We start from the raw sequence: 26658 nt of genomic DNA, 5'->3' as shown, positions 1-26658 counted from the left end.
TTCTCCTGGCAACCAGCCCCACATCTTTAGGGGCTTTCTAAAAATTGGCTCACAGGTGGAATAGGGAGGGTGGGGGTGGGGGGGAGATGCAAGAGGGAGGAGATATGGGGATATATGTATAGGTATAGCTGATTCACTTTGTTATACAGCAGAAACTAACACACCATTTTAAAGCAATTATACTCAAATAAAGATGTTTAAAAAAATGAATAAAAATTCCTGGTAAAAAAATAAATAAAAAATTAAAAATAGACCCATCACCAGTCCCTCCCATCAGGAAACTTGCACAAGCCTCTTAGATAGCCTCATCCACCAGAGGGCTGACAGCAGAAGCAAGAACTACAATCCTGTAGCCTGTGGAACAAAAACCACATTCACAGAAAGACAGACAAGATGAAAAGGCAGAGGGCTATGTACCATATGAACAAACAAGATAAAACCCCAGAAAAACAACTAAATGAAGTGGAGATAGGCAACCTTCCAGAAAAAGAATTCAGAATAATGATACTGAAGATGATCCAGGACTTTGGAAAAAGAATAGAGGCAAAGATAGAAAAGATGCAAGAAATGTTTAACAAAGAGCTAGAAGAATTAAAGAACAAACAAACAGAGATGAACAATACAATAACTGAAATGAAAAATACACTAGAAGGAATCAATAGCAGAATAGCTGAGGCAGAAGAACAGATAAGTGACCTGGAAGATAAAATGCTGGAATTCACTACTGCTGAACAGAATAAAGAAAAAAGAGTGAAAAGAAATGAAGACAGCCTAAGAGACCTCTGGGACAACATTAAACACAACAACATTCGCATCATAGGGGTCCCAGAAGGAGAAGAGAGAGAGAAAGGACCTGAGAAAATATTTGAAGAGATTATAGACAAAAAATTCCCTAAAATGGGAAAGGAAATAGCCACCCATGTCGAGGAACTGCAGAGAGTCCCATACAGGATAAACCCAAGGAGAAACACATAGAGACACATAATAATCAAATTGGCAAAAATTAAACACAAAGAAAAATTATTGAAAGCAGCAAGGGAAAAATGACAAATAACATACAAGGGAACTCCCAGAAGGTTAACAGCTGATTTCTCAGCAGAAACTCTACAAGCCAGAAGGGAGTGGCATGACATATTTAAAGTGATGAAAGGGAAAAACCTACAACCAAGATGACTCTACCCTGCAAGGACCTCATTCAGATTTGATGGAGAAATCAAAAGCTTTACAGACAAGCAAAAGCTAAGAGAATTCAGCACCACCAAACCACCTCTACAACAAATGCTAAAGGAACTTCTCTAAGTAGGAAATACAAAAGAAAAGGACTTACAAAAACAAACCCAAAACAATTAAGAAAATGGTCATAGGAACATAATTATCGATAATTACCTTAGACATGAATGGATTAAATGCTCAAACCAAAAGACACAGGCTTGCTGAATGGATACAAAAACAAGACTCATATATATGCTGTCTACAAGAGACCCACTTCAGACCTAGGGACACATACAGACTGAAAGTGAGGGTATGGAAAAAGATATTCCATGCAAATGGGAATCAAAAGAAAGCTGGGGTAGCAATACTCACATCAGATAAAATAGACTTTAAAATAAAGAATGTTACAAGAGACAAGGAAGGACACTACATAATGATCAAGGGAACAATCCAAGAAGAAGATATAACAATTGTAAATATTTATGCACCCAACATAGGAGCACCTCAATACATAAGGCAACTGCTAACAGCTATAAAAGAGGAAATAGACAGTAACACAATAATAGTGGGGGACTTTAACACTTCACTTACACCAATGGACAGATCATCCAAAATGAAAATAAATAAGGAAACACAAGCTTTAAATGACACAATAGACCAGATAGATTTAATTGATATTTATAGGACATTCCATCCAAAAACAGCAGATTACACTTTCTTCTCAAGTGGGGATGGAACATTCTCCAGGATAGATCACATCTTGGGTCACAAATCAAGCCGCAGTAAATTTAAGAAAATTGAAATCAAATCAAACATCTTTTCTGACCACAATGCTCTGAGATTAGAAATGAAGTACAGGGAAAAAAATGTAAAAAAGACAAACACATGGGGGCTAAAGGATACGTTACTAAATAACCAAGAGATGACTGAAGAAATCAAAGAGGAAATCAGAAAATACCTAGAGACAAATGACACTGAAAACACAACAATCCAAAAACTATGGGATGCAGCAAAAGCAGTTCTAAGAGGGAAGTTTATAGCTATACAAGCCTACCTCAAGAAATAAGAAAAATCTCAAATAAAATATCTAACCTTACAACTAAAGGAACCAGAGAAAGAAGAACAAACAAAACCCAAAGTTAGCAGAAGGAAAGAAATCATAAAATCAGAGGAGAAATAAATGAAATAGAAACAAAGAAAACAATAACAAAGATCAATAAAACTAAAAGCTGGTTCTTTGAGAAGATAAACAAAATTGATAAACCATTACCCAGACTCATCAATAAAAAGAGGGAGAGGACTCAAATCAATACAATTAAAAATGAAAAAGGAGAAGTTACAACAGACACTGCAGAAATACAAAGCATCCTAACAGATTACTACAAGCAACTCTATGCCAATAAAATGGACAACCTGGAAGAAATGGACAAATTCTTCTAAAGGTATTACCTTCCAAGACTGAACCAGGAAGAAATAGAAAATATGAACAGACCATTCACAAGTAATGAAATTGAAACTGTGATTAAAAATCTTCCAACAAACAAAAGTCCAGGACTGGATGGCTTCACAGGTGAATTCTATCAAACATTTAGAGAAGAGCTAACACCCATCCTTCTCAAACTCTTACAAAAAACTGTGGAGGCAGGAACACTCCCAAACTCATTCTATGAGGCGACCATCACCCTGATACCAAAACCAGGCAAAGATACTACAAAAAAAGAAAATTACAGACCAATATCACTCATGAATACAGATGCAAAAATCCTCAACAAAATACTAGCAAACAGAATCCAACAACACATTAAAAGGATCATACACCATGATCAAGTAGGATTTATCCCAGGGATGCAAGGATTCTTCACTATACTCAAATCAATCCATGTGATACACTGTATTAACAAATTGAAGAATAAAAACCATATGATCATCTCAATAGATGCAGAAAAAGCTTTTGACAAAATTCAACACCTATTTATGATAAAAACTCTCCAGAAAGTGGGCATAGAGGGAACCTATCTCAACATAAGAAAGGCCATATACGACAAACCCACAGCAAACATCATTCTCAATGGTGAAAAACTGAAAGCATTTCCTCTAAGATCAGGAACGAGACAAGGATGTCCACTCTCACCACTATTATTCAACATAGTTTTGGAAGTCCTAGCCACGGCAATCAGAGAAGAAAAAGAAATAAAAGGAATACAAATTGGAAAAGAAGTAAAACTGTCACTGTTTGCAGATGACATGTTACTATACATAGAGAATCCTAAAGATGCCACCAGAAAACTACTACAGCTAATCACCGAATTTGGTAAAGTTGCAACATACAAAATTAATGCACAGAAATCTCTTGCATTCCTATATACTAATGATGAAAACTCTGAAAGAGAAATTAAGGAATCACTCACATTTACCATTGCAACAAAAAGAATACCTAGGAATAAACTTACCTAGGGAGACAAAAGACCTATATGCAGAAAAGTATAAGACACTGATGAAAGAAATTAAAGATGATACCAACAGATGGAGAGATATACCATGTTCTTGGATTGGAAGAATCAATATTGTGAAAATGACTATACTACCCAAAGCAATCTACAGATTCAGTGCAATTCCTATGAAATTACCAATGGCATTTTTTACAGAACTAGAACAAAAAAATCTTAAAATTTGTATTGTGACACAAAAGACCCTGAATAGCCAAAGCAGTCTTGAGGGAAAAAAACGGAGCTGGAGGAATCAGACTCTCTGACTTCAGACTATACTACAAAGCTACAGTAATCAAAACAATATGGTACTGGCACAAAAACGGAAATACAGGTCAATGGAACAAGATAGCCCAGAGATAAACCTATGCACCTATGGTCAGCTAATCTATGACAAAGGAGGCAAGGATATACAATGGAGAAAAGACAGTCTCTTCAGGAAATGGTGCTGGGAAAACTGGACAGCTACATGTAAAAGAATGAAATCAGAATACTCCCTAACACCATACACAAAAATAGACTCAAAATGGATTAGAGACCTAAACTTAAGACCGGACACTATAAAACTCTTAGAGGAAAACATAAGAAGAACACTCTTTGACATAAATCCCAGCAAGATCTTTTTTGATCCACCTCCTAGAGTAATGGAAATAAAAACAAAAATAAACAAATGGGACTTAATGAAACTTAGAAGGTTTTGCAAAGCAAAGGAAACTACAAAAAAGACAAAAAGACAACCCTCAGAATGGGAGAAAATATTTGCAAACGAATCAATGGACAAAGGATTAATCTCCAAAATGTATAAACAGTTCAAGGAGCTCAATATTAAAAAAACAAACAACCCAATCCAAAAATGGGCAGAGGACCTAAATAGACATTTCTCCAAAGAAGACATACAGATGGCCAAGCGGCACATGAAAAGCTGCTCAACATCACTAATTATTAGAGAAATGCAAATCAAAACTACAGTGAGGTATCACACACCAGTTAGAATGGGCATCATCAGCAAATCTACACACAATAAATGCTGGAGAGGGTGTGGAGAAAAGGGAATCCTCTTGCACTGTTGGTGGGAATGTAAATTGATACAGCCACTATGGAGAACAGCATGGAGGTTCCTTAAAAAACTAAAAGTAGAATTACTATATGATCCAGCAATTCCACTACTGGGCATATACCCAGAGAAAACCATAATTCAAAAAGACACGTGCACCTCAATGTTCACTGCAGCACTGTTTATGATAGCCAAGACATGGAAGCAACCTAAATGCCCATCAACAGAGAAATGGATATAGAAGATGTGGTACATATACACAATGGAATATTACTCAGCCATAAAAAGGAACGAAATTGGGTCATTTGTAGAGACGTGGATGGATCTAGAGACTGTCATACAGAGTGAAGTAAGTCAGAAAGAGAAAAACATCATGTATTAACGCATATATGTGGAACCTAGAAAAATGGTACAGATGAACCGGTTTGCAGGGCAGAAATAGAGACACAGATGTAGAGAACAAACATATGGACACCAAGGGGGGAAAGTGACGGGGCGGTGGTGGTGGTGGCGTGATGAATTGGGCGATTGGGATTGACATGTATATACTGATGTGTATAAAACTGATGACTAATAAGAACTTGCTGTATAAAAAAATAAAACAAAAAAATAGAAACATTGTACATATTGTCAGTGATATGTGATCTAATGGATTAAAGGATACCAAATTTTATTGCTTTGAATTTGCAAAAAAAAAAAGAAATTAAAAATAAATAAAAAATAAAAATTGCCTCACTAACATAAACTCAGGTGTTTTGAAAGTGGCTTGTTATGAATAACAAAGGACACTCCTTTCACCTTTATCACTCTGTAGGTATTTCAGCAACTGGGGATAAAACCAAATATTATAATAAAAGATGCTTCTTTCACCTGTTTTAGGATCCAGGGAGAAAAAACAATTATAAGAAGAGATGTTCCTATTACTCTTATCACTTAGGAAGTGATAAAGAGTTTTAGAAGCTCTGTGCCAAGAACTAGGACAAAGACCAAATATGTATTTCTTATTATATCAAAATATCACAGTCATCAAGCTTGTTGATTTTAAAAATAAAAGAGTCAGTTATTTTACCAGCAAAAATTGGTTTAATTGGGAATAGCAGAGAGTTGCAATTCAGGACAAATAAGCCACAGCAAAAACCATAGGGAAGTCCAACAAACAAAGCAGAGGAACGTTATTTTATAGAGAAAATGGAGGAAGTTGGAAAAGGTTGTTTTGAATGAAAGCACACTGAAGAAAAGTGAGGGTTCAGGGTGATGACACTTTCTCATTGGCTGAGTTGCTGGGGTAGTCGAGTTCTTGTAGGATACTCAATATACACCTCTTCCTGTTGGGGCCTGTAACTGGTGATTTTTTCCTGTTGATGATTCTTCTGTTGGGATCTGTAGTTGACTTTGAGTGGTACTGCATGAGAGCTTCCACTTCTAGCCTCTTGATGCCATTTTTAGTGAGGTTTCCCTTTATTAATTTTCACAGGTTTACAATATACAGCTTTCTGTGTGCATGTTACACTTAGATTTTTTTAAATATAAATTTATTTATTTTTGCCTGTGTTGGGTCTTTTTTCTGCGCGCGGACTTTCTTTAGTTGCGGCGAGTGGGGGCTACCCTTTGTTGCGGTGTGCAGGCTTCTCATTGTGGTGGCTTCTCTTGCTGTGGAGCACAGGCTCTAGGCACGTGGGCTTCAGTAGTTGTGGCACGTGACCTCAGTAGTTGTGGCGAGCGGGCTCTAGAGTGCAGGCTCAGTAGTTGTGGTGCACAGGCTTAGTTGCTCTGCAGCATGTGGGATCTTCCCAGACCAGGGCTCGAACCCATGTCCCCTGCATTGGCAGGCGGATTGTTAACCACTGTGCCACCAGGGAAGCCCCCCAAACTTTGATGTTTTTAAAACCCTTATTAATTTAAAAAAATTCAGGGGTACTTCCCTGGCAGTCCAGTGGTTAAGACTCCACACTTCCACTGCAGGGGGCACAGGTTTGATCCCTGGTCGGGAAGCTAAGATCCCACATGCCATGTGGCGTGGCCAAAAAAAAAAATCAGTAGATTTGAAGTAGCTAAACCATTTTTGTTTTTCACCAGTTCATTAATGGAAGTTTCCATAAGAACCCCACTGTCTATGAACATGCCTATCACACAGACACAGTGGGGGTCAACAGCCAATCTAGCTAGTAGGGTCTGCTAAGATTCTTTGAGATTAATGTTTGAACAAGAAATGTCAAACAGATATAGGGGTGTAGTCTTAATTTGGTTTACCCCAGAGTAGGACCTGAGATGAGAATTGCATGTAGTTTGTGAGATGATTCTGTCACCTAACTCAGGTTCAGCCACTTATCACTCAAGAATCCAATACTGAGAGACAAGTGTTGGGTAAAAGGAAAGATAGCTTTACTGAGGAAGCTTGCAATCCTGGGGAAGAGGTGGACTCATGTCCCAAAGAACAAACTCCTGACTCCCCAGGTTTTACTCAGAAATTATATTGGAAAAGAAGGGGATACCTCCTGAGGAGAGGGTTGTGGGTTACGTGATCAGCTCATGGACATTCTTCCGATTGGTTGGTGGTGAGGTACTCAGGAGTCAACAGCATCAACCTTCTGGTTCTGACTAGTCTGGAGTCTATGTGCTTGTAGGCGGGATATAATTAACTTCTTCTAACTGGCAAGCGTTTCAGTATCTGCAAAATAGCTCAAAGAATATGGCTTAGAATATTATCTATAGTCCTTGAGGAGGAACTAAAGGTCCTTGACTTTGTTTAGTGGCTAAACTATTATTATCTTGTCTTATTTGACTGTTTTCCTTTGTCTCCGCATTTTCTCACTTCTCTGATTAAATTTATTCATTGGAACTCAGGGAAGGCCTAGGAGGCTAAAGTTTTTCTACAGATAATAGGCAGGCAGAGGAGATGTGTGTGTGTAGGGGTTCTGTCCCAGAAAGGCCCCATAGCGTCCTGCTCAGTTACAATTTCAGGAAGCACCCACAGTACAGAAGTAGGAAAGTGAGACAGAGAAGGGAAGATAGCCAACACAGAGTACAGGTTCCCTCTGTGGGTAGTTGAGGCTCAATCCCTGTAAAGTCCTTTTGATGATGGCCCCCATTTTAAAATACAGAAATGGGGGATGAGAGATATTAAGTAATCTGCACAAGCTCACAGAGTTAAGAAGTGGTAGAACAAGAATTTGTACCAATCTGATCAGAGACCAATGACAGTTTAGCCTGAAGGACACCAAGCCAGGTTTTAGAAACTGGAATCTAGAAATGAGGGAAAAGGAAACCAATGCAAGCAGGTTGCAAGCAAATGGAGTGATCGCCTGGAACTGGCACTGTGTCTGAATTTTGCTTTTATATGATGACTGGGTCAGGTGAAAGGTTGAGTCTGGTGATGGAGCTAATAAAATGTATGGAATTCTCTTTCAAGAATATGAGCTCAGACATTCTCAATGAATCCTTTTGTAGTCTTTATAAATTCATAAGTTAAAGAACCCCTTCCTCTGATGTACCGGTGTAGGTAAGTATCTGGACTGAATGCATTTTCCTGAAGTTTGCACTGTGAGCAATCTAAAAAAGTGGGAAAAACCAGGTTGGCAGCCCCCCTGACAAAGTATCATTTTAACAAGCCCTATTTCCATCCACATGTGCTACTCTTACAAGAACTCTTAGGGCAAGGTGGCCATTAGTAAACTTACTATTGGTAACTTCATCTCTGGCAAAAACTCCTGGATCTTTTCCCTGGGTCAGAAATAGCATTACTCTCTTAGCATCTGTACTTTGAGTTCAGCACTCAAAGGTAGTACTCAAAGTATTCAATTGTTAGTACTTGATTCAGCTCTAGGATGAACAACAAAAACCTGCTGCTGCTTTAGAAGCTTGTTTCTCAGATGCTTGTTTTAGCAGACCAAAGTACTATTTAGTTCTTGGCACTGCTGTTTAGGTCTTGAGTTCCTCGTTCTTTCAAAGATCTGTACCCTGCAACAGAAAGCAGGCAGAAATCTAGGTTGCAGCTTTGCTATGAAAAAGGTTTGTGGAAGAAAATATTTTTAAAATATACAACTGATAAAGTACCATTATTCAAAATATACAAAGAGCTCCTAAAACTCAACAATAAGAAAACAACCTGATTTTTAAAAGGGCAAAACACTTGAACAGAGATTTCACAGAAGAAGATACACAGATGGCAAGTAAGCATATGAAAGATATTCGACATCATTTGTCATTAGGGAATTACAAATTAAAATAATTAGATAACACTACACACTTATTAGAGTGGCCAAAATCTAAAACAATGACAACACCAAATGCTGGCAAGAATGCAGAGTAAAAAGAACTCTAACTCCATTGCTGGTAGAAATACAAAATAGTACAGCCACTTTGGAAGACACTTACAAACTAAACATACTCTTACCATGAAATCCAGCAATCGAGATCCTTGGTATTTACTCAATAAATTGAAAACTTATGTCCACACAAAAACCTACACATGTGTATTTATAGCAGCTTTATTCATAGTTGCCAAAACTTAGAAGCATTCAAGATTCCTTCAGTAGGTGAATGGATAAAGAAACTGTGGTACATTCAGGCAATGGAATATTATTCAGTGCTAAAAAGAAATGAGCTAACAGGACTCCCCTGGCAGTGCAGTGGTTAAGAATCCGCCTGCCAATACAGGGGACATGGGTTCGAGCCCAGGTCTGGGAAGATCCCACATGCCGCGGAGCAACAAAGCCTGCGAGCCGCAACTACTGAAGCCCGTGCACCTAGAGCCTGTGCTCTGCAACAAGAAAAGCCACCGCAATGAGAAGCCCGCGCACCACAACGAAGAGTAGCCCCCGCCTGCCACAACTAGAGAAAGCCCACATGCAGCAACGAAGATCCAACACAGCCAAAAATAAATAAATATTTTAAAAAAAATTTTTTAAAAAAAGGAAAAGAAATGAGCTATCAAGCCATGAAAAGACTTGGAGGAAAATTAAATGCATATCACTAAGTAAAAGAAGCCAATCTGAAAAGGCTACATACTGTGTGATTCTGACCATATGACATTCTGGGAAAAGCAAAACTAGGGAGATAGTGAAAAGATCAGTGGCTGCCAGAGATTTGTGGGGAGGGAGAGATGAATAGGCAGAGCACACAGTGCAACTATTCTGTATGATATTACAATGGTGGATACAGATTACTATGCATTTGTGAAAACCTATAGACTGGACAACACCTAGAGTGAACCCTAACGTAAACTAGAGACTTTGGATAATAAGGATGTGAAAATGTAGGTTCATCACTTGTAACAGATGTACCGCTGTGGTACATGGATGTCTACTGTGGGGGAGGGTGAGTCTGTGTGAGGGGAGGGATATATAAAAACTCTCTGTACTTTCTGCTCTTTTGCCTGGGAACCTAAAACTGCTCTAAAAAATAAAGTTCATTAGTTAAAAAAAAAAAGTTTGGAAAGCAAAATGACAGGGGACAAGGAAGGTCCAGAAGGTGAACCTGGCAGAAGAGAAGAGGAAATTCAAAGATTGGGCAGACAACAGGCCAAATAGCAGAGAGGCAATCAAGGATGGAATGATCAGCAGGTTCTGTTTAGGTCTGTACAGACAAGAGGTCGTCAGTGCAAGTAGGGAGAAGGGAACAAGTATTGGATCTGGATGGGCAGGCAGTATCCTAAAGGAAGCAGCACTGGTGGGTGGAATTGGCAGGCTCTGATCCCAGAGCCAAACCATTTGCTCTTTACCCTGTTCTAAACATTATTCCAGAGGCTGGGGGCTGGTCCCCCAATGGCTCATGCTGAGTGCGCTGAGGACAGAGATGCCAGGTTACGTGAGAGTTTCCACCATTGTTTCCTTCCTTCTCTGTTTTATTTCCTTGTCAAGGTACTGGCCACAGGTCTACCCATAAGAAATCTAATGTTAGCTCCAGAGAAATGAAGGGCTTCTGAAGAAACCCCAGCAAAGAAGAACTTGATGTATAAAGTCTCGTGCACGGAATTCCCTGGCTGTCCAGTGGTTACGACTCTCTGCTTCCACTGCAGGGGGCCCGGGTTTGATCCCTGGTGGGGGAACTAAGATCCCACATGCCGCACAGTGTGGCAAAAAAAAAAAAAGTCTCCTTCACTTTGCTGAACTCCTTAAGGACAGAGCCCCAACTATAAAAGGCTTAATCAATAAGGCAAAGCACATTAGCAATGAAAGAGTTCTAGGGGAGGTTAATTCAGTGACAGCTTCTTTCTTCCTTTTTTTAAACTTTACCCTTTTTCCAATCTCTTTCTATTCCCCACCCTCCACCCCCCAGTCCCTGGCAACCACTTTTCTACTCTCTGTTTCTATGAATTTAACTTTATATTTAGAGTCCGCATATAAGTGGTACCATGCAGTATTTGTCCTTCTCTGTCTGACTTATTTCACCTAGCATAATGCCCTCTAGGTCCATCCATGTTGTTGCAAACATCAGAATTTTCTTCTTTCTTGGACACTTAGCTTGTTTCCATATCTTGGCTATTGTGAATAATGCTGCAGTGAACATGGGAGTGCAGGTCTCTCGTCGATACCGGTATTCATTTCCTTCAGATATACATATATACCCAGAAGTGGGATTGCTGGATCAGAGTAGTAGTTCTATTTTTAATTTTTGAGGAACTTCCATACTATTTTCCATTGGGACAGGTTCTTTTCCTCTCTCTGCTCTGCTGCCCTGGCTTACTCCCTGAGGCTGGTTCCCCTCACGGCTGTAATAGGCTGGATGCTGCAGTCCCTGGCATCATATGAAGGAAAATCCAACAATATTGAGGGATGAAGAGAACATTTTCTCCCATGTGTTTCTTTTTATCATCAGAAAAACTCTTCTCCCAGTCACAAGAAGGCACAATTCCCCTTATGTGAGGAGTTAGAATAGCCAAATTCACAGAGACAGAAAGTGGAATGGTGGTTTCAGGGGCTGAGGAGAGGGGAGAATGTGAAGTTGGTATTTAATAGGTACAGACTTTCAGCTGGGGAAGATGAAAAAGTTCTGGAGATGGAAATGGTGGTAATGTTTGGACAACAGTGTGTATGTTCTTAATGTCACAGAACTGTACACTTAAAATGGTCAAAAATGGTAACATTTTTAAATTGAGATATAATTGCCATATAACATTGTATTAGTTTCAGGTATACAACGTAATGATTCTATATACGTATGCAGTACATGATGATCACCATTGTAAGTGTAGTTAATGTCCATCACCACACACAGTTACAATTTTTTTTCCTGTGATGAAAACTTTTAAAATCAAGTCTCTTAGCAACTTTCAAATATACAATACAGTGTTATTAAATATAGTCACCATGCTGTACATTACATACCCAGGACTTATTTATTATAACTAGAAGTCTGTACTTTTTGACTACCTTCACCCATTTCACCCACCCCCCCCAACCAAAAATGGTAAATTTTATGTTATGTATATTTTATCACAAGTTTAAAAAAATGTTTTCTCAGAAGCCCCACAGTAAATCTCCTCTCACATTTCATAGGGCAGAATTCTGCCACCTGCCCATTCCTAAACCAATGATAATGGCAACAATAATAAAATTACTGTGATTGGTTTGGTCTAATCAAGATTCACCACCCTGTGACTAAGGGGGTGGGTCGACCCAGAGTCCCCTGAAGTACACAGCTGCCCAATGCTCGAACAATATTTGGATTTAGATTCTGTTAATGAGGAAAAAATAGCGGGGGTGGGGAGGTATTGGGGAGGATGGCCACTGGGTAGGATACAAAGACCCTAGCAAGGTTTTCCCACTGAGGCAAGGAAGGACTTGATTCCTTCAGGACACCCAAACTTTTCTGAAAATTCATGTGAGACTTACTGACTCCAACCCCCAGGAGGCCTTGGGGACTCATACTGTCTCTCAGGTCTGTCCCTTTCTCTTTTCACTCCAAGGACAGACATTGTAATCTCATCACTTCACATCTGACTGTGATACCAGTCTCCTGAGGGACATCTCTGCCTCTGGTTTCATTCCCATTTGGATCCATCTTAAACACCAGTGCTAGAATAACTTACAGAACCAACACCTCACATACGTCCAAACTGCTTACCAGGCTGGCTAGAACCCTTTTGCAATCCTCGTTTTCAGTCTCCCTACTAGTATGCTTCTTAGGGCAAGGATTTTGCCTTACTCATTTTATTCCTAATACCTGGGATAGTGCTGATCATTCATTCATAGGTTTTGCCCATTCAATTTATATTTATGGTGTTCAGCAAATATTAAATAAGTAAATAAATTATTCAATGAATGAATAAATCCATGACCTGACTTTTACCAGCTTGTGTCGTTTTTCTTTTTCTCACATGAATCTTTTGTTGAGAGAACATCAACAAAATACTCACTCATTGTTCCCTGACCACATCATATACTTGCCAACCACCCCTGTGAATTTACCCACACAGTTTCTCCAGTTTGTCATGTTCTTCTCTCTCTTCTCTGATAATCAGAGACCTACATTTCCTTTAAGGCCAAGACCAAATCCCACCTTCAATGTGAGTGCTTCTCAGTTATCCAAGGCTTCAGTGACCTACTCTCTCATCATCTATGATTTTTACAGTCTGTATCTACTCAGCACACATTTTATATATATTTTCTTTTAAGTATATATTATCTTTTAAGTATCTCCCCAGTTAGTATTTAAACCCCTTGAATTCAGGAATCCTGTTTTATGTCTGTTTTTATTTCCAATACCTAATCTAATACTACAATAAATATAAGTTTCTAAGGATGGTCGGATTTTTTTGCATTGATATAATACATCATACAAAGTCTGGGGTTTCTTTAAACCTAATTGAGATTATAAGTGAAAATTAAGCTCTTAAAATTAGAGAGTAATATTTCCATTAAATTTAATCCTAGTATATGTATACATTGTGTACCCGTATATCCATTTACCAGAATATACACAGAGCCACAATTACATCTGGCTGTTGTACTAGGTTGATGACCTATGGTCACTTTTCAAAGGCAAATATTATAGTGTATCCCAGGACACCTGTGTTCATAGGATCAGCCCTTTGAAACTATATTTGGATGTACAAGCTATTAAAAGCTTCTTGTACTGAGTGACCTTTCAGGCAGAATTTAGATCGAATACTCACACTGCTGCTGCCTGTTGCTGAGTGGAAGAGAGCAGAAAACCCTGGATTCAAACCTCTATTGGGTTTTTGTTTTGCTTGTTTTCTTTTTCATTTTGCCTTAAGAAGATGAACAATGAAACCACAACCCTGATATCCTTAAAGGAGGCAATGAAAAGGTTGCTAATGGCTACAGGGAGGGAGCAAGCATGGGTCTGCTTTTCTGGGAAGATGAGTAAGAGAAGAATGAAGAATAAAAATAAGCAAAGAACTACGGACATGCTAATTAGAATTCTTTCTCTGTTAACGTGTTCAGGTTCAAAAAATGTCAATTAATAATAAAGAAAAATCTACTTCCAGATGCTATAATTCCATTCAATTAATGCATGTGCTATATAACAGGTTTGCAAAAATAAGTAACATGTGGTTTCTGCCCTCAAGGAGCTCACAGCCTTAGGAATAACAGAAGTATTCAAAAATGCTTACAATTTAATGTGACTGACATTATAATGGTGATGTTCCTAAAGGGCTATGAGAACATGAAGACAGGAATGAATTTTGCCTTTGACACTAGGAAAGGGAACCCTTCATAGAGGGACATTTAGGCTGGATCTGAAAGTGTGAGTAGGAGTTTACAAGAAATAAAAATACGGTAAGGAATTCTAGGCTGAGGAAACAGTACGTGGAAGCATAGAAGCTTGGAATCGCATACGGTATTCTGTCAGCAGCTAGATGTCTCATATGACTGGTGACTAGGATGTGTGAGAGAACTGGTAGAAGATGGGGGCGAAGGGCAAAGAGCCTGTTTCCTGCTGAGGAAATCCAACTTGGCTCCAGCAATATCACTGGGCAAGTCGGCAGCATAAAACGTATATAATAGTCAAATTATAAAATCAGAATTGTGTTTTAGAAGAATATCTCTGGAGAATGGATTGGACGTGAAAAGGAGGAATCAAGTTAGACTACTGTAATCCTAGGTCCAAGTGAAAGATGGCGATTAACTGGCTTACTGGAGATAGAGAGGACGGGATAGATTAGAGACACGCTGATGGAGAGAAAGGGAAAAAATGGTGAGTTATTCTGAGATTTCTAGTTCGAGGAATTGGGTAGATGGTGATGCCATTAACTGAGCTGGAGAATTGTAGTAGAAACGCAGATTTGCAGACATGTTGTTTAGGATTTATGTGGAATGATCGGGAATGCCTTTTGGTGAAAAGATTCCAAAGAAATGCTCCAATTGTAAACCTTTATACTGAATGACAAGCTAGAGTTTACCTCTAGGGTTCAAGCTGGAGATGACCTAAAAGCAATATCTTCTTAAAGGTCTAAAAGTTAATACAGAGACTTTGCCAGATATCATAGTTTTGACTTGCAGACAGAGATTACTGGCATATTAGGTCATGCAGGCCTATACTACAAAAATGCACATTTCGTACAGAGCCTTATCTATATGTAAATAGAATCCAAAGCAATGAGAAAATTCCATTGCCGAAATTTCTGAAGATGGGGTGCGAGAGGAGGGAGGAGGGACTTAGTAGATTCAGCTTAAGACAGTTGAATTTGACATCACCATCCAGGTGGAGATGTGCAAAACATAGTTGAATATACAGGTCTAGAGCTTAGGAGAGGGGTCGTACCTGAAGCTAAATTAGCCTTGGGAGAAAATAAAGACCAAGAAGAGAAAATGGTCAAGGATAGAACCCTAGGCAACCACAACAGTATTCGGGTGACTGGGGACATAGAAACTCGGGGAACTGGCTGTGTGCGTATCATTTCCTTCGTGAAAGACAATGTGGGTGGCTTCAGGCAAGTGAGTTGTGTGGTTCAATTCTTTGTGGTTCAGTTAGACATAATTTTGGTGCCACAGCGCCCTCTAACGATCAGGGCTGTTCAGAGCTACTCAGATCCCCCTTTTGCTGTTACACTGCTTAGCATTTCACTAACATCAAAAATGTCAATCATAGGAGACACGTTGTATTACTTCTGTGTAAGGCCTCTTATAGGTATCGGGGGACAGGCATAAAGATGTCCAAGAAATAGTCTCTGATCCTCTCCCTCCAAGAGCTTACAACTTAGATCATTAAAAAGTAACTCTTTTGAGACTCAATTTCTTTATCCGTAAATAGTAAAAATGACTGCTTTACTTCTAATGGTTGTTGTGAGAATCAAATTAAAGCTTGTATAAAATATTTTTTAACGTATAAAGTACGGTACGAAGACAAGACATGGCAGTAATTGAGGTAATTAGACAATTCACATGTTTGGCAATATAAGGAATGCCAGAACTAGGATGATGACTAGAGAGAACAGCAAATGGGAACAACTGTTCATAATCTTAAAATGTAAATAGCTACTCAAATTTGATAGTGGTTATAAACAATGTATTATAGCCTTATATTAAGACAGAACCTTAGTTTTGTGCCCTGACCTAAATTAACCCTTGATTCTTTTATCCTATAGAGTAGGCCACAAACTCCAAGCATTAGAAGCACAGTTTAAAGAACTGGACTTCACCAAGGATAATCTGACACAGAAATTTGAACATCATAGCAAGACTCTGGCAAACCAAGCTGCCCAAGATGAGCTGTGGACAGCAGTTCTGTCATTCAAGTGAGTATCCAATCAGAAATCAGTGGAATTTTGTGGTTTTGTGAGAGCTTGCTGTGGTCATTCTAAAATTGGGTTTCTTTTTTTTTTAAATAAATTTATTTATTTATTTTTGGCTGTGCTGGGTCTTTGTTGCTGCATATAGGCTATCTCTAGTTGCAGCAAGCAGGGGCTTCTCTGGTTGTGGAGCATGGGCTCTAGGCACGCAGGCTTCAGTAGTGGCAGCACATGGGCTCCGTAGCTGTGGCTCACAGGCTCTAGAGCGCAGGCTCAGTAGTTGTGGCGCACAGGCTTGGTTGCTCCGCAGCATGTAGGATCTTCCTGGACCAGGGCTCGAACTCGTGCCCCCTGCATTGGCAGGCAGACTCTTAACCACTGTGCCACCAGGGAAGTCCCTAAAATTGGGTTTCTTAATATGGTTCCAACAATGGATTGTGAAGAAGTTACATTTTCTTAAGCTCATTCATTCAAAAGAGATTAATTTGAGCACCTGTTTACTTGCCAGAACTGTGGTACACATCTCAGAGTCCCTTGCTTGCCAAAGTCTTACTAACATAGAGATGGATAATATAACTCCTCTGCCATGGAGAAACTTACAGTATGAGTGGCCTGAGATCTAAGCTATCCAGTTTAGAGCAAGCCCTATTTCTTTTTTTTTTTAATTCTTTTAATAGTGTGTATCTGTTAATCCCAAACTCCTAATTTCTCTCTCTCCCCTTCCCCTCTGGTAACCGTAAAATTGTTTTCTATGTCTGTGAATCTGTTTTGTAAATAAGTTCATTTGTATAATTTTTTTAGATTCCACATATAAGTGATATCATGTGGCAGTTGTCTTTGTCTGACTTAATTATGATAATCTCTAGGGCCATCCATGTTGCTGCAAGTGTCATTATTTTGTTCTTTTTTATGTCTGAGTAACATTTCTCTGTATATATGTATCACATCTTCTCTATCCATTCATTGGTCGATGGACGCTTAGGTCGCTTCGATGTCTTGGCTATTGTAAATTAACTACTATGAACACTGGCAGGCCCTATTTCTAAAGTAAGCATTTTCTAAACTGCAACAGCTGGTTCTTACCTGAAAACTGGGTTCAACTCTTGGTGGGCATTGAACCAAAAGACAACCAAGCCAAAGACCGGGACAAGAAAGGATGTATTACTTGCAGCAAGTAAGGAAAACACCAGGGATCTTCCCCAAAGCAGCGTCTTCCCAAACAACAGAACTGGGGAAGTTTTAAGCTAAGGGTACATGCATAATCATGAAGGGGCTTGAATAGAGGAGAACTCAGCAGCGAATTGGGGCAAAGGTTGACAGAGTCCAAGCTTTAGTTGACTGAAGTCATAAGGGTCAGAAAAGGTCAACATCATTATTCCATCTTCCACTGGGTGGGGACCTCAGTTCCTGCAGAACTCAAAAGATATGTATCAGATTGTTACATATATCCCTTGAGGAGGAACTAGGACTCTTATCACTAAACTACTTTTTCTTGACAGCTTTTCCTTTGTCCCTGCATTCCCTCACTTACCATTAAGATCATGAATTACTGAGACCTGTTCAAGGTCAAGCACTGTGGCCAGGCTTAGATCACAAAATGGCTTAGGTCAAAAATGGCTTCTCTTGGGCTTCCCTGGTGGAGCAGTGGTTGAGAGTCTGCCTGCCGATGCAGGGGCATGGGTTCGTGCCCCAGTCCGGGAGGATCCCACATGCCGCGGAGCGGCTGGGCCTGTGAGCCATGGCCACTGGGCCTGCGTGTCCGGACCCTGTGCTCTGCAGCGGGAGAGGCCACAACAGTGAGAGGCCCACATATCACAAAACAAACAAACAAACAAAAAATGGCTTCTGTTATGTCAAGAGAGCCATGCCTGGTTCTCTTTCTCTGGGGACCTCCTACCGTATCTGCTTACAGTTCTCCTAGTAGGTTTATACTTCTTTGAATTATCCTAAGAAAATTCATTTTATGTTTGTATGTAAAGAGTTCTAATGCTTAAGAAGCTCTCCACATTTTTTGTAGGTTCACTCCAATGGAATTGAATATTTTATACAGCTACGTCATTGAAGTACTCATCCGCTTGCACACTCGTGTGCTTGAGAAGCTGCCAGATCTGGTGAGAGGTCTTCCCACCTTAGCCTCCATCCTTAGACGAAAAGTCAAGAACAAGCGCATTAGAGTTGTATGGGAGTCTGTTCTGGAGGAGCATGGGATGCAAGAAGAAGATATCACAGCACTGTGCACCTTCTTTGTAGCACATGGTAACAAGGCAGAACACTACATTGCTAAAGTAAGGCAAATGTATATAAAAGATGTCAATTTCATGATCACTAATATGGTAAAGAACCAGGCTCTGCAGGATGGTTTGCTAAAGGCCGTTCAGGTCATTGAGAAGGGAAAAGCAGTGAGGGCCCCTGAAGAGCAAAAGTCATCCCTAGAAGAGTTGATACCATCAGCCAAAAGCTAACCTGTTACCCTAGACCCAGAGATTACGCTTCTAGTAATTTATCTTGCAAATGGGAAAAAATACATACATGCAATTTATTCAGGGTTATTTTTATAGCAAAAGTGAGGAGAGTGTTAAATTATGATATACTGATACAGTGGATACTTTCTGTGTAGCAATACAAGAGAATGAAGAAGCTCTTCATGTAATCGTATAGTAATATGCAGTTATCACCAAGATGTGTTGTTTTAAAATATTCATTTCCAGGGCTTCCCTGGTGGCGCAGTGGTTGAGAGTCCACCTGCCGATGCAGGGGACACGGGTTCGTGCCCCGGTCCAGGAAGATCCCACATGCCGCGGAGCGGCTGGGCCCGTGAGCCACGGCCGCTGAGCCTGCGCGTCCTGAGCCTGTGCTCCGCAACGGGAGAGGCCACAACAGTGAGAGGCCTGCGTACCGCAAAAAAAAATAAAATAAAATATTCATTTCCAATATATATTGCTAAATGGAAAAAACGGGCAAAAACAAACATATAGGCTACTATATCTATAAACTTCATAAACTTCTTCTGGAGAAATACATTAAAAAGTGGTAACATTGGTTTTCTTAGGGAAGAAAACTGAGAAGCTAGGGATCAAATGTAGGAGGAAGTCATTTCAATGTTAATCTATTTGTACTTTTTGAATTTTGAACCATGTGAATGTATGTACTAAAAGCAATAAATAAATAAAACATCTAATATATTTTGTATGTTGATGTGCATTTTCTCTCTAGTACAGTTCCATAGTTACTTGTACTAGAAAGGGAATTCTCACACACTGACCATATATTTATAATTTAAAAAAAATTTATTTATTTGGCTGTGCCAAGTCTCAGTTGTGGCATGTGGGACCTTCGTTGCCACGTGTGGGATCTTTAGTTGCGGCATGCGAACTCTTAGTTGCGGCATGTGGGATCTAGTTCCCTGACCAGGGATCAAACTCATGCCCCCTGCACTGGGAGCGTGGAGTCTTAGCCACTGCACCACCAGGCAAGTCCTATTTATAATTTTTTTTTTTTTTTTTTTTTTGCGATATGCGGGCCTCTCACTGCTGTGGCCTCTCCCGTTGCAGAGCACAGGCTCCAGACGCACAGGCTCAGCGGCCATGGCTCATGGGCCCAGCCGCTCCACAGCATGTGGGATCTTCCCAGACCGGGGCACGAACCCGTGTCCCCTGCATCGGCAGGTGAACTCTCAACCACTGCGCCACCAGGGGAGCCCTATAATATTTTTTGAATAAATGCCATGCACTAGGTAGTGTGAATAACAGAAACATTTTAAAATGTGGATCCTGCCCTACAGGTAAAAGTTAAACACTGACGCTTTATTTGGGAGGTACAAATTCAGGACAACCAGAATGAGTAACACTTTGGAAGGCTGTTATGTAGAGAAGGATGAGAAGTAATACAAGATGATGTGTTACCTTGCTGGCTCCTCCTTGACAATAGGTTGCTTGCTAGATCCATGCACTCAGTCTTGTCCTTCTCCAGACACACTGTTTAGAGACACCATGCCAAATAAAAAAAGAGAGAGAGACAGAAACCATGTGTTGGAAGTGTTACTGAACCAAACTTGGTCTGTTTGCCCGCCATGCAGCAAAGCCAACCTACTGACATGGGGGTGTGTTGAAGGAAAGTGCAGCGTTTATTGCAGGGCACCAAGCAAAGAGAACGGGCAGCTAGTGCTGGAAAGACGACAGGAACTCCTCTGTGGCTTCCAGAGAAGGGTTTTAAAGGCACCTTTTGATGTGAGGGTTGCAGCTCACGGATTTTCTTTTGATTGGTTGGTTGTGAGGTAACAGGGTGATGTTTCCGGAATCTTAATCATCAACCGATTTCTACAAGTTTAGGGTCTAGTGCTTATGATCAGCATGTAGTCACCATCCTCCACCTGGGTGGGGTGAGCCTTAATTTCTTCAGAACAACTCAAAAGATATACATCAGATCGTTTTGTACATCCCTTGAGAAGGAACTAGGAGTGTTTTATCACTGAAGTATTGTTTAACCTATTATTAATTTTTCTACTCGGCTGCTTTTCCTTTGTTTCTGCATTTCCTCCCTTCCCTAATTTGTAACGGCTTGAGTCTGCTCTTTGGAACTCAGGGAAGGGCTAGGAAACAAAAGCCTTTGTTTCCTACAAGAAACAGGAAACATGGAGGGGCCTTTGTAGCCAGAAGGGCCCTGCAGGGTCCTGCTTGGTTTCAATCCCCCCTTTTCTTTGATACTCCTCAATCCTACTGGAACAAAAAAGGGAATAAAGTTTTCTACAGAGAGGTTAATCATAAACTTGGCAGGGAAACTCGATTTTAGAGGGGCTTGGTTTCAATAGGAAGAAGGAAGGAAAATTTCTCTGTTGTGCTCACAAAGTCTACTGTTTTCAATTGGTCAAAATTGGCTCTGTGGGGAGTGACCCCCTCATACTTCCAGGATGCATCATCTAAGCCCTCCTAGCAGCCACTGGGAAGCCAGTGACTGCATTGTTCAGTGCAGTGTTTCACAGGATCCCAGAAGTGGCAGGAGAAGCCAGAGATTCCAGAAATGCAACTGGTCAGCCCCAGGCAGAGGAAAGGACTGTGGGTCCGCAAAGTAAACGAGGCCAGGGAAATCTGAGGAAGCACATAAAATGTATCCATTACACAAGACACAGGTACCGGAAAATAGAAATCAAAATGCAAGAGTTAAAATAAGATTACAAAAAACCCCATAATCACTAGGCAATATACAAATGAGTGAGTTCAGAGGAGGGGTATCATTGTGTGGTGGAGAAATATCTCCTAGAGGAAGTGCCTTGAACTGATCCTTGAAGGAGGCAAAGCCATGAAGCAACTCATTTAGGATGAACTGAGATTTCAAGCAATGGCCCCAAAACACAAGATTTGTATGACAGTGAATAGATCATAACTGAATGTTTAAAAGAATAATAGGAGATTCCACAGGAAAAGGAGGTTGGGATCACATTAGGGAGCCTGGAATTAAGGGATTGATACTATGGACAACTGGATGACAACCAGTTTTTTGAACTCGAGTTAAAAAAAAACGAAACTTCCAAAGCTCTCTAGAAAGGATCCACACCTCCTAGTTTTGCCTTCATCTGTAAACCACTCATCTCCAGCACCTAAATGACCTCAGCAAACCTAAAAGACCTTAATGACTATTTACATGCACAGTGACTTTCTTTCCTCTTCGTCCACAGCTATTTAGCATTTCCTCAGAAAACTCAGACCTGTTTTTTTCCAAAAATTTTAAAATTGAGGTAAAACACACATAACATAAAATTCACCACCTTAACCATTTAAAAATTTTTTTTTTATTTTTTTAAGACTAGTCAAGTGCAGTAGTGAGAACCACCTTAACCATTCTTATGTGTACAGTTCAGCAGTATTAAATATTTACATTCATAAAATTGTGCAACCATCACCACCATCCGTCTGCAGAACCTGTAAAACTGAAACTCTATATCCATTAAATAATAACTCTACTTTGTCTCTATGAAGCTTGGTTCTTAAGTACTAGAGATCACAGTCTTTATATAATCCCCACCGTTTTCTTAGCCAAAACCTACTTTTTCATACAACTCAATTCAGTAGGATCAGTTGTCAGTAAAAGAACTCAATACCAAAGTAGAAAAACTTATTCCAAAAGCATAAAAAGATGAAATATTCTCCTTTTGACTTCCTTTGTAATTCTGACTGCTCTAGACTGAAATTTAACAATAAAGTAGTTAAGCCCAGGATCGTGGCAGCAGCACCAAAGTTTGTTTCCCAAGTGCCTGTTAAACTGCAGCAAGTTTGTGGATTCTCTGACCACAGCCTTTCTCGGAGACGCTTTTCCAAGAACTTTGGAAAGCGACCTAAGAGGCTTAGTTACAAATTAACGAAAACAGAAGTGTATTCTGAGGAGTACTGAGGAAAGAATTTTTTAAACTACTATTCGGTTTTTAGTTTGTTTTGAGGTTTCCCATTTTCTGCCCAGACACTAACCTTGCGACACTGCCCGGCTTCCGCAGCCTCCGGAAGCAAGAATCACGCGGGAAAAGTGGAGCCGCAGGGGTTGCGACGCAAGGGGAGGGCCCACTCCCGGGGGCGGGGCGGGCGGCGCGCGCGCAGGCCCGGAAGTCCCTCCCGGCCAAATGTTAGCCGTCTCTGCTCTTGGTCGGTTCTGTAAGGTGGGAGGGGCCGTTTTGGCGGGCAGCTGTGACGTCACTAGCCCTTGTCGGTTTGCTACAGCACTGCAGCCAAGATGAGGCTTTCTGGCTGACCGAAGAAAGGCGAGGGGTGGACTCAGAGCCCCGGGAAATGCTCGCTTGCGGCCCCACAGCAGCGGTAAGACTGGAGTCCCGCTCCAGCAGAGCCCGGCGTCCGGGGGGAAGCAGCGTTCTTTCTCGAGCGGTGGCCTGGTGGTTGCGCGCCTAGGCGGCCTCGGGCTTGGCTGCCTGGAACTAAGAGAGCATCCTCACCTGGTAAGAGGGAGGAGGGGAACTTGGTGCGAGCCTCCTGCGGCGCCAAAGAGCCAGAGCCCACCGTTCTTCTTGCCGCAGCGGTTGTTAACGCCTGGGAGCAGCCAAGGTTCATTTGTTTTCTTTCCGGATGTTTGTCTTAAACATGGACAAATACACCGCCTTCCAGGGTCGTACTGTTTACCTTGCCAGCAGAACATCTTTTTACTTCAAGACGTTAGATACTCCCAATCTCTGAATTCTGGTAGGCTGCTGAGCATAATATTTAAACACAAAACTGTTAATTTGCTTTTTCCTTACTTGGGCTGGAAATACGATTCTTTCTCTTTCAGGTGTTGATGTTGAATATGCCTTATTAGCATATTAAAATGGCTGTACCCAAAGACGCCATCCCTTCCTTGTTGGAATGCCAGTGCCAGATCTGTGTGGAAATCCTAATTGAGCCTGTGACACTCCCTTGTAACCACACGCTCTGTAAACCATGCTTCCAATCGACTGTCGAAAAGGCAAATTTGTGCTGTCCCTTCTGTCGCCGCCGGGTCTCTTCGTGGACTCGGTACCATACCCGAACAAATTCTCTTGTCAATACGGAACTGTGGGAGATAATTCAAAAACACTATACAGAGGAATGCAAGCTGAGAGCCTCTGGGCAAGAATCAGAGGAAATTGGTGAGTAAAACCCAGCGCGTTTGTTATCTAAAATCAAAAATCCTTTTAAAAGCCAATCACCACTAATCCATTTTTTTAAATTAATTAATTATTTTTTGGCTGCGTTGAGTCTTCGTGGCTGCGTGTGGGCTTTCTCTAGTTACCGCGAGCGGGGGCTGCTCTGTGTTGGGGTGCACGGGCTTCTCATTGCAGTGGCTTCTCGTTGCGGAGCCCGGGCTCTAGGCGCACGGGCTTCAATAGTTGTGGCACGCCGGCTCTAGAGCACAGACTCAGTAGTGCGAGGCCTTCGTTGCTCCGCGGCATGTGGGAGCTTGCGGACCAGGGGTCGAAAGGGATCGAACCCGTGTCCCCTGCATTGACAGGCAGATTCTTAATCACTGCGCCACCAGGGAAGCCCCTAATCCATTTTTTTAAAGAATAAAACAGAAAGCCCGGTTAGTGTTTGTCTAAATTTTTCAGGGGTATTTGGGTTTTATGGGTCCCAAAATGTTGATTAAGGTCAGTGGCACGATTTTGTTCATTGTCACAGCGCAGGCTGTATTCAATTGATATTTGCTGGATTAAAAATGGAAAGAAAAAACCCAGAACAAAAGAATTGCCTGCTAGAGTCTTAAGTCATGTGAAAAGTTATATAGTCACAGATGAGCAGTAGTGTAGTATAGCAACAGCAGAAGTAAGGAAACTACTGGATTCTTGTGTTAATATCTTTTTCACTTTAAATTACTTTCTCTAACTTACTTGCCGTGCATCGCCATTCATTTAATTCTTCAGCTTGCAAGTGTTACAGTATACAAGCTCTCTCTGCTCCCTGGCGACAGGCCAATAAATCAGAGACGAGGTGTTGAGGAAAGGAATACGAGTTTATTTGGAAAGCCGGCAGACCAAGAAGATAGCCGACTAAAGTCTCAAAATAACCATCTTACCGGGTTTGGATGCCAGTTTCTTTTATAGCACAGAGAGGGGGAGGAGATGAGGAAGTAAAGTAAAAAAGCCATAAATTTTGCAAATATCCCAGACGTTTCCTTGAGCAAAGGCACTTTGGTTTAACATTCAGGCAGAGAGGCAGGGTTCCCCCAGGCAAGCCATTATGTGTAGACAGTATCCTTTTAGTGAACAAAAGCAACAGGAAGCAAAGGTTAAAGTAAAAAACAGATCCTACATCTAGTCTGATTTGCCTCTTCCCTGTTACACTGGGAGCCTAAAATAGCTTTCTGTGGCCAGTTCCATCTAGTTCATCCATTTTTATTCATAGCTCTCCACAGTATGTACTATTCATTATGCTCCAAACTGAACACTGGACTCTAGCAGCCTGATCACTCACGTGATCAATAAGTCATGCGGTGTTTCATGTTTAGGCTTTGAATGTGGTGCTTATGCTCTGGTCTACTTGCCTTATTTTGGAATTCTTTTTATTGTGGTAAATAAAATTTGCCATTTTAACCATTTTTAAGTGTACAGTTCAGTGTTGTTAATTACATTCACAATGTTTTGCAGCCATCACCACTGTGTTTCCAAAACTTTTTCATTACCCCAGACAGACTCTTCAACCATTAAGCAATGACTCTTCCGCTCCCCTCCCCCTTTCCGGAGTTTCTAATCTCTATGAATTTGCTTGTTCTAGGTTTTTCATATAAGTGTGTTCATTCAGTATGTGATCTGTTGTGTCTGGCTTCTTTCACTTAGCATAATGCTTCCAAAGTTCATACAAGGTTATATCAGTACTTCTTTCCTTTTTAGGGCTGAATAATTTTATGGATATATTTTTTTCACTCATCCATTGATGGACATTTGGGTAGTTTTCATCTTTTGGCTGTTCGAACAGTGCTGATATGAATATTCATGTACAAGTATTTGTTTGAATATGTTTTCATTTCTTTTGTGTATATATCTAGGAGTGGAATTGCTGGTGATTCTATGGTGATTCTATGTTTAGCTTTTTGAGAAACTGCCAAACTTTTCCACAGGTCTGCACCGTTTTACATTCCCACCACAATGTGTAATGGTTCCAATTTCTGCACATCCTAACCAACACTTATTATTTTCTGGGTTTTTTTTTTTTTCTTTTAATTTTTTTACAGCCATCCTAGGAGGTGTTAAGTGGTAGCTTAGTGTGTTTTTTAAATTGTTGGTAAAGTATACATAACAAAATTTACCATTTTAACCATTTTTAGGTGTGCAGTCCAAGGTATTAAGTACGTTCACATAGGTGTGCAACCATCACCACCATCCCTTTCCAGAACTTTTTCATCTTCCCAAACTGAAACTCCATACCATTAAACAACAGTTCCCCAATTCCTTCCTTCAGCCCGTGGCAACCACCATTGTTACTTCCTGCCTCTATGAATTTGACTACTTTGGGTACCTCATATAAGTAGAATCATAGTAGCTGTTTGTGCTTTTGTATGTGGCTTCTTCCTCCCCTCCCCTCCCCTCCCCTCCCCTCCCCTCCCCTCTCCTCTCCTCCCCTCCCCTCCCCTCCCCTTCCCTTTTCTCCCCTCCCCTCCCCTCCCCTCCCCTCCCCTTCTCTCCCCTCCCCTCCCCTCCCCTTCCCTTCCCTTCCCTTATCTCCTCTCCTCTCTCTTTCTTTTCTCCAGGAGGGCAATTGGGC

At 40.7% G+C, this 26658-nt stretch overlaps 2 protein-coding genes and 1 long non-coding RNA gene across 9 annotated transcripts in view; 2 read left to right on the top strand and 1 right to left on the bottom strand.

Moving 5' to 3' along the window:
* Positions 1 to 7257: 7257 nt before the first annotated feature.
* LOC132424794 (uncharacterized) lies at positions 7258 to 20410 on the bottom strand. The gene is made up of 3 exons (XR_009519272.1): positions 20350 to 20410; positions 8430 to 8709; positions 7258 to 7420 (listed from the first exon to the last, which is right to left on the bottom strand). It is a non-coding gene; the product is annotated as an uncharacterized lncRNA (long non-coding RNA).
* On the top strand, positions 13708 to 19613 carry SMCO1 (single-pass membrane protein with coiled-coil domains 1). Of its 2 annotated transcripts, none has more exons than XM_060010875.1 (3): positions 13708 to 14078; positions 16304 to 16453; positions 18465 to 19613. In XM_060010875.1, the coding sequence occupies exons 1-3, from the start codon at positions 14053 to 14055 to the stop codon at positions 18907 to 18909; spliced, it is 621 nt and encodes a 206-aa protein (XP_059866858.1). In that variant the 5' UTR covers positions 13708 to 14052; the 3' UTR covers positions 18910 to 19613. The 2 variants fall into 2 exon arrangements, with proteins under 2 accessions (XP_059866858.1, XP_059866857.1); XM_060010874.1 differs by having other exon boundaries at positions 13973 to 14022.
* A 2727-nt stretch (positions 20411 to 23137) lies between the features above and the next one.
* The window catches only part of RNF168 (ring finger protein 168), a 42762-nt gene continuing 39241 nt past the window's right edge, over positions 23138 to 26658 (top strand). For 4 of the 6 annotated variants that reach the window (XR_009519271.1, XM_060010873.1, XM_060010872.1 and 1 more), the window contains exons 1-2: positions 23138 to 23247; positions 23714 to 24050. Coding sequence is in view for 5 of the 6 variants with exons in the window: in XM_060010873.1 (XP_059866856.1) it covers positions 23750 to 24050 (301 nt within the window). In the remaining variant the exon portion in view is untranslated. The other 2 variants (XM_060010869.1, XM_060010870.1) reach the window with 2 other exon arrangements.

This window comes from Delphinus delphis, chromosome 4 (assembly GCF_949987515.2).
Source record: "Delphinus delphis chromosome 4, mDelDel1.2, whole genome shotgun sequence".
NCBI classification, from domain to species: domain Eukaryota; kingdom Metazoa; phylum Chordata; class Mammalia; order Artiodactyla; family Delphinidae; genus Delphinus; species Delphinus delphis.
The sequence above is the reverse complement of the archived record's forward strand: the minus strand, read 5'-3'. Positions and strand labels throughout refer to the sequence as shown.

Bases quoted from the DNA above. Each gene is read 5' to 3' on its own strand.
- SMCO1 (XM_060010874.1), top strand. From the start codon at position 13,973: ATGAACAATGAAACCACAACCCTGATATCCTTAAAGGAGGCAATGAAA. The intron at 14,023-16,303 runs GTTGCTAATGGC...TTTATCCTATAG, and splicing joins TTAAAGGAGGCAATGAAAAG to AGTAGGCCACAAACTCCAAG. The intron at 16,454-18,464 runs GTGAGTATCCAA...CATTTTTTGTAG, and splicing joins ACAGCAGTTCTGTCATTCAA to GTTCACTCCAATGGAATTGA.